Source organism: Poecilia latipinna, unplaced genomic scaffold (assembly GCF_001443285.1).
Source record: "Poecilia latipinna isolate Pla-1442-1.1 unplaced genomic scaffold, P_latipinna-1.0 Scaffold1608, whole genome shotgun sequence".
NCBI classification, from domain to species: Eukaryota; Metazoa; Chordata; class Actinopteri; order Cyprinodontiformes; family Poeciliidae; genus Poecilia; species Poecilia latipinna.
Window position 1 is genome coordinate 273,605 of NW_015114224.1, and position 10,679 is coordinate 284,283.

Genomic DNA, 10,679 nt, shown 5'->3' on the forward strand with positions numbered 1-10,679 from the left:
AATTGCTTTAATTTCTCCCCAAGTTTGTCTCTGATCTGTACCTTGTTTTATTTAAGGATCAGAGTAAAGGGGGGTTTTCTGATTCTTATTGCAGGACGTTTTGAAAATGATGTTTCTCTCTTTGCACTAGACAGTTATAGAATAATTTGTGTTTTTATAAATTAAAATCAACAAATGCATAATGTTGGTTGACTCATGGCAACATGTGGAAAAGTTCAGGGGAATCATGTAACCCCATAGAAAGCACCGTAAATTAAAAAAAAACTATTGTGATAGTTATATACCTGTTAAATTTTTTTTAGAAAAATGTGAAGAACAGACTTTAGTTCAAACTAGAAGATGTATTGGAAACAGTATTTTATTTCCATTTTTACCAGTTCAACTCCTATTGATCCATCACTAAAGCTCTGTATAAACACTGCAGCTATGTGTCTTATTTTAGGCAACAGTTTGTGGATCTGTGTCGTCTTAGAAGTAAATCCGTCATTGTTTCTCTGTCTCTTAGGGCATGTACAGCTGCTGCAGTTTTGAGGATGAAACAGCACCAGGTGGATCTAAATCTTTGCCTTCACACCACCACACCGCAATGGTGACTGTTCCATCACAGCCACATGTCGTTTCAACAACTGTGACCAACCCAGCAATTGCAATGGCGCAACAGCAGCAACAACCACAACAGCAGCAACCACCACCTGTCTACAAAACACCTCTACCAGGCTCTCCTCCCACTGTGGTACATTCTGGGTCAGCTCTGGGTTCTTCTAACCCCCCCATTGCTGGTGCCCCCCTCCCTTGCTCCACTTTCCTGCCTCGACCAGATCGAAGGTTGGCAGTAGTGGATCGCTGGAGGTTGCCTAAAACTGCTACAGCCACCAACCCATTGGCTGTAAGAGGGGGCATCACTGACATGGGGCCGTTTGCTCAGAAAGTTCCACAAAACTGGGCTACAGCTGCTGGAGGGGGTGGGGGACTCGATGGCTATAAGAGATATTATGGTCCCATTGACCCTGAGGGACTGGGATCCTGCATGGATCAGCAAGCAGGGTCCCAGACCCCCAAGACTATGCCAAGGGGCCACCCCCAACCCCCTCCAGCGAGTGTGGCCTTCTATTCAGAGAAGAGCATGGACCATGGGGTGGGGAAGAAGGTGGTGGGAGGTGGCGGTGGAGGTCAGGGGAAAGGGCCTGTTAAACCTCTGGGCACCCCCAGGCTGCCTCCTAAGAGTCAGGCCCCTCTACCTCCTACACCTCCACTGCCACATCCTTCTCCCCCTCTCCCTTCATCCTTCTGGAGAAAGCGGAGGCCCAAGAAGCCCAAAGAGCCTGGGGGGCCACTTTATGAGAACATTCTGCCTCTGGGGCGAAGGGGAGGAGCAAGAGATGGAATGAGGGAAGGAGGAGGAAGGAGGACCCGCCCGCTTTCTCCTCCACTTTCACTTCCTATACCAGTTCCACTGAGCCCCTCCTATACTCCTCCGTCTCCTTCTGCATCTTTGCACTATACGTCCTCATCCTCCACGTCAACCACCTCATCAACGTCAACGTCTTCATCTGCCTCATCTTCCCGCTCCACCTCGCCCACCTACTCTTACAGCTCCTCCAGGAGCACACGAGACAGGACTGGAGGAATTGATGGAGAGGACGACGACGACGATGAAGATCTGACAGAAGAGTCGAGTCTTCTCCTTGGGAGGGGAAGAGAGAGGGAGCGCTCTATCATTCAACCACGTTCCCTTAGCCACGGGCGCTTGCCACCACCAATTCCTCCCAGGAAACCACGCACATCTTGGGGTGACAGAGAAAGGGAACGAGAAAGGGAAAGAGGCGGGAGCCAACTGTCTCAGCTTCAAGAGTGGTGGGCAAGCTGGAGTGAAAGGGAGAGGAGAGGAACAGGTGGAGAAGCTGAAAGGCTGAAAAGGGAAAAGAAGAGGAGGAAAGAAAAGGAGAAAGAAAAGAAGAAAAAGAAAAAGAACAAAAAGAGAAAAAAGAGAGAGGAGAGAGAAAGAGAGCGGGAGAGGGAAAGAAAGCGAAGGAAGGTGACAAAGAAGAAGAAGAAGGCATTAAAAACAAAGAAAAGGAAAAAGTCTACTGGGGGAAAACGATCTGAGCCGGAAGAAGGCGATGTAGAACAAGAGAGGGAAGGGGAAGCTGAGAGAGAAAGAGATGAAGGGATACAAGACTACTCTTCTTTTTCTGCCCAGTATGGGAGCACATTTGGAGAGAAGGGGAGAGATTCATGGGAAGGAGACAGAGAAAGAGGTAGGGGGGAGGATGGCAATGACAGGGACGAGGAGGACAGTGGGAGAAGCAGGGAAAGGCGTCCCAAATCCTCACACTCTCATAGACGTCGAACCCCCAATAAGCGCTACTCCAACTCTAATAAGTTTCCTGCTTCTGTTAAATTTTGGATGAATGGAAGAGGAGATAACTCCAATACCACCCCAGTGTCCCTCCACCCACTTCTTCCATCATCCAAGCGGCGAAAAAGCGGCGGGATTGATAGAGAAGATAGTGGTAGAGTCGGTGAAAGGCGTCCTTTGTTGATGCATTATGAAAAAGAGAAAGCACAGACAAGAGAAGGGCTGTCTTTCCATGAATGGGACTCTGATGATGATGACGACGATGATGATGACGACGATGATGATGAGGAAGAGAGAGACAGAGTGAGGGAGCGGGGAGAGGACAGGGGAAGGAGGGTAGGGAGAGGGGCTGTCTCTGAATCTGAACGGGACAGAGGAAGGGTGGAGGACAGCTACTCGGATGAGGGTTCTTCAGGAGAATTTGGTCGTTTTGAAAGATACTGGGAAGAAAGTGCAGGAGGCACTGGCACTGGGATTGGAGGCATAGGTGGAGGAGGCTGGTTCTTTGGTACCTATCCCTCCAGAGAGAAAGGGGGAAGCATCAATAGTCGAGATGATTCGTTACTGGGAACTCGGGCAGAGGGATGGATTGGTGCTGATTTCTGGGGATCTGGGCCAGGAATAGGTTGGGCATCTGGTGGAGGGAGTGGAGGGCTGGGCTCACAGTGGCCACCACCCCCAACAGCCTTCCCTCCACCTAGACGATACTGGTCCATGGACAAAATTCCTGTGAAGGGAGAAAAAAAGTGGAAGAGTGGTGGCGGAAAGAGAAAAGGACGAAGCAGGGAAAGACTGGATGAGGGAGGACGGTCAACTCTGTGTTCCTGCAGCCTTTACCCACAGCCCCATCCTTATCCACATCCTCATGGCCGTTCACAAACTTCTAACTCCAAGAGAAGAGCATCAGGACTTTCCCATAGCCAAGAAGAGCTTCTTCCCCACTGCCACAGCTTCAGCGGGGGTTCTCGTCCCAAACCTTTGCCTCCCAAACCAGATTCCAGTCAAGCCAAATCAGGCAGCCAATCTAACCTCAGCCTCAACACACAGCCGACAGACCATCAGCCACAGCCCTCACCATCACCACCGCAGCAGCCATCCTTGTCACCCACCTCGCTCCCCATGCCCATCGTACCTCCACCCTCCTCAGCCTCTGTCTCGCCACCAGCGGGGGTAGGGATGGCAGGTCCGGCTCAGGCTTCAGCCAGTGCCAAACTCCAATATCAGAGACTGCGCTCTGTGCCTCAGCCACGGAGGTTCTACTCTCCCCACCTACCACTCAAAGCCAAGAGCCTGTGCTCACGTCGAGGGTCAGCCCACTTTTCCAGCCTGGAGAGTGAGGTATGACAGGGGGAGACGAGAGAGGGAGACGTGGGAGCAAGCACCAGTGCTGCTGAAAACCTCGGCGCCATGGCAGCTGGAGACAGGGACGACAGCAGAGAAATGGCTGCCTTGGTGACCTTAGGTAATCGGTTAGCAAGCATCACTACAGGAACAAACATGGACAGAGACTCTGTTGCTAACAATACTCTCGGTGAGAGCGACACTACTGCCACCCGCTCCATTGTACGCGTTCTTATGAGGGCGACAGTGAGGTGCCACACCAGGGTGAGCTACATCCATCTGGATGGTTCCTACGATGAAGAGAGTGAAGGTGAGGCTGCATCACCGGGGACTTCGACCCCAGAACTTCTCTTATGCTCAGAACTGAGCTTTGTGATGTCATCTTCGGTCCTTCTCCCCTCCCCAAATCACAACTGTGGATAACAGTAGTCTCCAACTTGTGAGTAATGATGTCATGTTTGCACACATACACACCTACACGCATGCGTGCACACGCACCCACACACACCCACACACACACACATGCACACTCACATGCACGCACTCAGACACGAAAACACACATGATATGCTCAAAACGTCTCCCTCCCTCTGGCTTTGAGTGGAATGAGGAGAGACCCACCTTCTCTCAAAAGATGCCAGTGTTTGGTCATCATCTGGCTTCCTGTCCTCATTGGCTGATGGCTTTTGACCTGGACTGGTGGACTGCTTCTTGGTGTCTTCTTCCCTTTTTTAAGATAAGCAATGCAGTCACTTCTCATTCACTTTCTGCCTGCTCACATTTCAATGGACAGTGAGCACAGTGCTACTTATTTGCCTTTTGGCCTCATGACACCATCAGACCCATCTAGCTCTACCCCAGGACCATCTATATGATGTCATGTTTTACTAGATACCCTTTTAACCAGTCAGACTGAACAGGAACTTCTTTTTCTCTACTGCGTTGGAGCTTGTCACGACACCTCTGGTTCAACTGGAAAAATATTACCAAGTATTAAAGATTTTGAACAACAAACTCATCAAAAGAGGAATAACATGAAGAAGAAAAGACATGTAGCAGAATTTCCTTTCATGTCTGTCTATATATTTATTTTTTATTCAGACCTCTCGCCCTATTCCCTTCTTTTTATTCTATTAATATATTTCTCTGACTGTGTTAGTGTTTTAATAAGTAGGAGGCTGGATGTGGCTAGTGTTGGAGGTGGGAATGATTTCCAGAGCAGTGCCAAAATTTCACCCAAATTTTGAACTTCAACAAAATCCTATTTTTTTTTTCCCTCTCCATATTTGAGCAACTCTTAACTCAGCCTAATCTAAGTGAATTCAGGAGATGATTAGTGTAATATCTGTAATTGGCACTAGATGGCTGCATAATATTTAAATACAGTCTTTGAAACTGTGGTGCAGGAAGCTGAAGATCATTCAAGTATTTGTAGATGCATTACAGATAGCAGAGAGGGTGCAGCTTTGGACATAATTGGTTCTGTGTAAGTGTCCAGTCAGGGTTTATTCCAACATATTTTCAAGCCCTCTTTAGATTTTAATATATGTTGCCACCATTCTGTGTCCTGGTTGAGCCGGTGGATGATGGATTATCTGAAGCACAATTCCTCATTGTATTTTTTAAGACGTGTTGCCACAAGTGTAAATGCACAATCTTAAGGTAACATATTTTGCTGATATAGCTTTTCGCGTAACGATAACAAATGTTGCTGGTGTAACAATAAGCTTCACTGTAACCAAGAGTCAAACAGTAAAATACCAAGACACTTATGCTGAGGTAGTCATGTGCTTTGTCTTATATCTTTTTTTTTTTTTTTGGCAAATAAGGCAGAACGACTTACTGTGAATGTTTCCAGGTGCATACTCAGTAGCTGAGCCTTCATTGAATGCAGTTGATGATGATGCTAACTTTTGTCAAGATCATTAGATGGCTATTTGACCTAAAGCAATATTCCCAACTGAAATATGACAGGGATGCAATGGCACATCATTCTGTTTGCTTTTTGTCTGATTTAAGCAAGATAAGCTGTTTGACCCAAGAGATATAATGAACCATTTCTTCAGTTGTAGTTAGTATGTAACTAGTTAAGCCTCACCTCATGCTAATCTGGATGTTTTTCTGTTTCTGCACCTCCCGTCCACATGCAAAGAGAGCTTTTCGTGAAAAAAATAGTGACTTTTAAGCATTGCAACAGGGCCCACTTTGCACCTGCTCTGTGCAAAAAAGAAGAAAAAAAAACACAAAGGCAGTGGAGCATTTTTCTTTTCTAATGGGATATGTCATATATAAATATATCTGTCTCGCTTTTTTCTTGACTCTGCTTCCATTAAATGTCAAATGTAACTGAGAGGAACGAGTAAACAGCTTCACAGAAGACATGACCTGTAATTGTTTAGGTGGATTTTTTAGGCTAGCCCTTCTTCAGTTTATGCTCAGGTTATTCTCATTTTGAACTTTAGTTTAGTTATCTTTGACATCCTTATTCCCTCCTGTTGGAGATGCATAGTTATTACAGCGGTTTTGATTAGATTTTTGCAGATGCAGGTTTTTTTCTTTTGAAATGACAGGAAATGTGTCTTCTAAAAAAATGACTGAAGTAGGGTAATAGGGCCAAAATTTACAGCTCTCAACTTCAGTTGACAAATTCTAATAAGAAATGCTACATGTTAAAGACAGGGTAGTGATATGTAGCATGGTACGTTCTGTGCCACAAGCCATCCACTTTTTAGCTGTGCCGGCGCTATTTTCTTAACTTTAGTATATCTACTTCATGTCTCACACTAAGACCAGCCACAGCCCAGCCATTCGTCTATTGTAGTTGAATGTAGCGTCGAACTGATGTAGCAAAAGGACATCTACTTACTTTGTAGCTTTTTTTTTTTTTTCTTTTTTTTTTCTTGGATGCTGTTTATAAAGGCTCAAAGGACGGGACAGGGGGGAGGGAAATGACCTGCCTTGCGAGGGGCTGTGCATCGTGTTTGTGCATGTCGTCACAGATCGGAGGGTTAGTCGACCTTTTCACTTTCCCTTTTTTTCCCCACCCCTTTGCCCTTCTAGAGGCCAGACTATACCTTTTATCTGCATACGGATTGCTTTTCTTTTGGGCCTCTATGTGGGGCAGTTTTTAAAACAATGTGTTTTAGAGAAATGCTTTTGCTGTTTCCCATCATTTGGAAAAAGCCCCAGTCTATCTGCATGTTTTGCTGAATGAAATTGTCGAGATTTGTAGTTTGAGGGTTGGTTTAGGTCGGGTTGTAGGTATGCTAGGAAACCAGGACAGCCACCTTTTTGGTGAGATAATAAGCTTGCTCTGCTCTGCACCCCAGCAGCGGAAACCACGGCAACAGCCCGACTGTTTCCTGTGTCATCGAACACAATTATTTTCAACCAATTAACAGGGCTTCAACCTGGTGTGTCATTGAGCATTATTGATTTCTATTGAGGCACTAATACTTAAGTCTGTGACTGCATGAACACAAATGACTCTTAAAAAACCCTCTGGCTTATTTTTTATTTATTTAATTTTATGCTGAAAAAAAAAGAATATATTGAAATATACTATGTTTTTGAGAATGTACCATGTTATACTGTGATTTAACTGAGATATTTTATTGTATTCAATCATCATTTGAATTCTATCATTTATCTATAAAGAAATATATATGTACAAATAAATATATACATATATATACATACAGGTATATATATATATATTAGTTCAGTTTGGTATATTTGGAGGCAGTGTTAGATGAAATAGTTTTAATGTTTTAGCTTTGTAGCGATTCTAGACACTGAAATCATTTTTGAATTTTGATTCCTCCTATATGACTGTGAAGACATTAGTGCCTGTGACAAAAAAGACAAGTAAAAGTCAAAAACTCTCTATTCATCTGTATCTACTATGGCTATCAGTCCGTCACACCTCTAGTACTACCTAACATTACATTTTCTTGTTTTTTCTTCTGCTTTCTGCTCTTCTCTTCTCTTTGGTTGTCTTATTAGCAACCAATGGACCATCAACTTCTTTTAATTTCAGTCACATGACGGTCACATCTCCTTGTCAACTAACTCCTCCATCGACTTTTGTCTGTCTTTTGTTTTGGATCGCGTTCTTTTTAAATCAGATCATCCCTCTGTCTGTCTCTCACTTAGCAAAAAACAGAGACCAGTAGATACTGTGTTCTTGCTCCTTTTGGACTGATTGTTGATGATGGCAATGATGACGATCAACTCACTGATTGATAAAACAATTCATGAACAATGTTACTAGTACTGATGTGACTGACGTGTGTATTTGACGACCACACCACTGTAGCAAGTCTGGGCTGTACCACACCACCAGCAAGCAAGTGGGGCCTCAGTTTTTAGGTCATACAGCATAAAGTTCTTCATATTGTCCAGCGTGCTGGTCAAATATATTTGAGCAGTGTTGAGATTGGTAAATTGGAAGACGAAGCAAAATTGAAAAAAGGCATGCTGAGGGGAAGTATACCAAACTGAAGTGCAAAAATATTCTTACCCCATGAATATTCTCACATTTTGCAACTACAAACGGCTATTAGTTTTAATGAGAATATATAATGCTTGATAGACCCACAAAAAGCAGTGCATAATTGTGAAGTGGAAGGAGCGTGATAAATGTTTTTTTTGTTTTTTTTACATGTTTTTACAACTAAAAATTATGTAAATTTTTCATTGTCCTTTTTAATCTGATATCCTGAATTAACACCCAGTTTACTGCTACCACAGAGAAGTATTTTTTGGGGGAAAGTTTCTACTGGTCTCTGCCCTTGTTTCTTAGCAAAATAGCTTTATGTTAGCCAGATTGGATGGAAAATGTCTGTAAACATGAAATTTCAAGTCTTGCCACAATTGGATTTAGATTTGGGCTTTGACTGGGCCACTCAAACACGTACGTTTTGATCCAAACCGCTCTATCTGTATGTTCAGGGTCGTCGTCCTGGTGAACCTCCACTTCAGGCTCAAGTCGTTTTCAGCCTCCAACCCCTTTTACACCCATCAACTCTGACCAACTTCAGTATCCTTGCTGAAGAAAAGCACGATGTCGCTACTACCATGTGTCACAGCGTGGGCAGTGTGTGAAGTTTTAGTCTGTTCTTTGGTGTTTGTGGTGATGTTTGTTTATAAATATTCTCTGACAAACCTCTTAGGCCTGAGGCATTTGGTTGCACTGATTTTTATTAAGGGCTATCAGAGTAAAGGGGGCTGAATACAAAAGCAGGCCACGACTTTCAGGTAAACATTTTGTAACCACTTGTCAACTATGTACTGCTTTTTGTTGGTCAGTCAGATAAACTCCAAGTGTAACATGTTGAAGTTTGCAGATGCATCATGACAGAATATGATTCAAGGGCTATGAATACTTTGGCAAGGCAGAGTAGCAGCAGCATTTCTGCTGAATATACAAATCTAGACTGGACTGGCCATGCATGGAATGTGGAAGATGGTTGGAACCTTATAAAATTGTTTAGTTAGTTAATGCTGTCTTGCATGTTATTCCAGAAGCATTTTTTAAAGTCACAGACGGACCAAAACATGTCTCTACAAGTTAGCTTGTGGTTTTCGATGTTTATTTTATTTTTTACTTTGACTGTTTCACATTCGGCAAAGCCATGATTTATTGCATGAGCACAAGTCAGCGGTCGACTGTGGCTTGACTTTGTGACACTCTCCTTTCCTTGCTTTTCATTTCCCACAGTTTCTAAAATGCAGACACATGCTTTTGCAGTGCATGCATGTTACTGCATAACGGACACATCACCCAGGATCCTCAACCTCTTTTAACACTCAGCTGCAATTGAAATCAATGTCTTGTGTGATTTGATTAGCCCATGTGAGCTTTTCAAAAACTTAAAAAACATTCAAAATCAACCCCCGTTTTTTTTTTTTTTTTTTTTTTTTGCCAGTGTCCATTCAGTAACATTTAGTCCACCTGAAGGGGCTGAGAACCTTCACAATAAATACACCGCTTCTTTGGAGTCGTCTGTCTGTGTTTTTACATAACTCTCGTCTGATGTCTTTCCTTGCCTTTTCTCATACATCAGTTTCTCTTAGGGCTGTTAAAATCAGTTTGTTTTCCATTTCTGTCTTGCTTTCTCTGTAATTCATGTTTTTTTTTGTTGTTGTTGTAATATGCTTTGACTGATTAGATTATCTCTTTGGTCTAAAGGGAAGCTTCGAATCGTCCAGTCCAGTCTAGAACAGTGCGCTGCAGGTCAGTGAAGGACCAGAGTTCCTAAGAGATCCTAATGCAGCCTTAAGCTCATCTCCCCCCCTCTCTCTCTCTATCGTCCCATGACCTGTTAACCAATATGTGTGGTGCTCCAGAACTCAAACAGGGTCCTCATAGGCTGAACTAGCCATGAACTATATCAAGGAAACATAGGAGCATCACACGTAGCGCCTATCAGGTCTTGGGTGTGCATGCTGCACTGCAGAAAGCTTACTCTGTTGCAGTTGCTGTGAGCGGGGCACATATATCTCCCCACAGAAAGCAGCGTGTGCTCTCCCCACCGTACAAGGCCCAGTTTTGCTCTAGTAACCTTGCCAACACCACAGGCCTACTTACAGGTTGCTACGGCGGGTTGCTAGAAGGGTGATGTCGCTCCTAGCCCAGACTGGTCTGGTCTTTGCCCTATTTCAAATGTGTTAGTTTATTTGACATTGTCTGTCTGGGGTGGGGCTGGAGGGTCAGTGCTGCACTTACTTCCTGAGAATTGCTTCATAAAATATGATTCTCTCTAATGATTGGTAGTGGTGCCGTGTCTCATTCCGTTTCTTTTGTCACATGCAATTATGAGTAAGAGTTTTTGTGAATGCGTCTCTGCAGAATGTGGTTGAACGCGCCTGTTAACCTTGAGAAGGTATTTTCTGTACAAGCCGTTAGTCGTTCAGACAAAAAAAAAAAAAAAAAAAAAAGAAGGCCGGGGAAACAAAAAGGTTTTTTTTGGGGGGT

General features: G+C 44.0%; 1 protein-coding gene across 3 annotated transcripts in view; it reads left to right on the plus strand.

Moving 5' to 3' along the window:
- The window catches only part of grin2db (glutamate receptor, ionotropic, N-methyl D-aspartate 2D, b), a 92,302-nt gene extending 81,831 nt beyond the window's left edge, over nt 1-10,471 (plus strand). For 2 of the 3 annotated variants that reach the window (XM_015059170.1, XM_015059171.1), the window contains exon 16: nt 506-10,471. In XM_015059170.1, coding sequence (XP_014914656.1) covers nt 506-3,703 — 3,198 coding nt within the window. In that variant the 3' untranslated portion in view covers nt 3,704-10,471. The remainder of the gene's footprint in view (nt 1-505) is intronic. The other variant, XR_001428297.1, reaches the window with a different exon arrangement.
- The last annotated feature ends 208 nt before the right edge of the window (nt 10,472-10,679 follow it).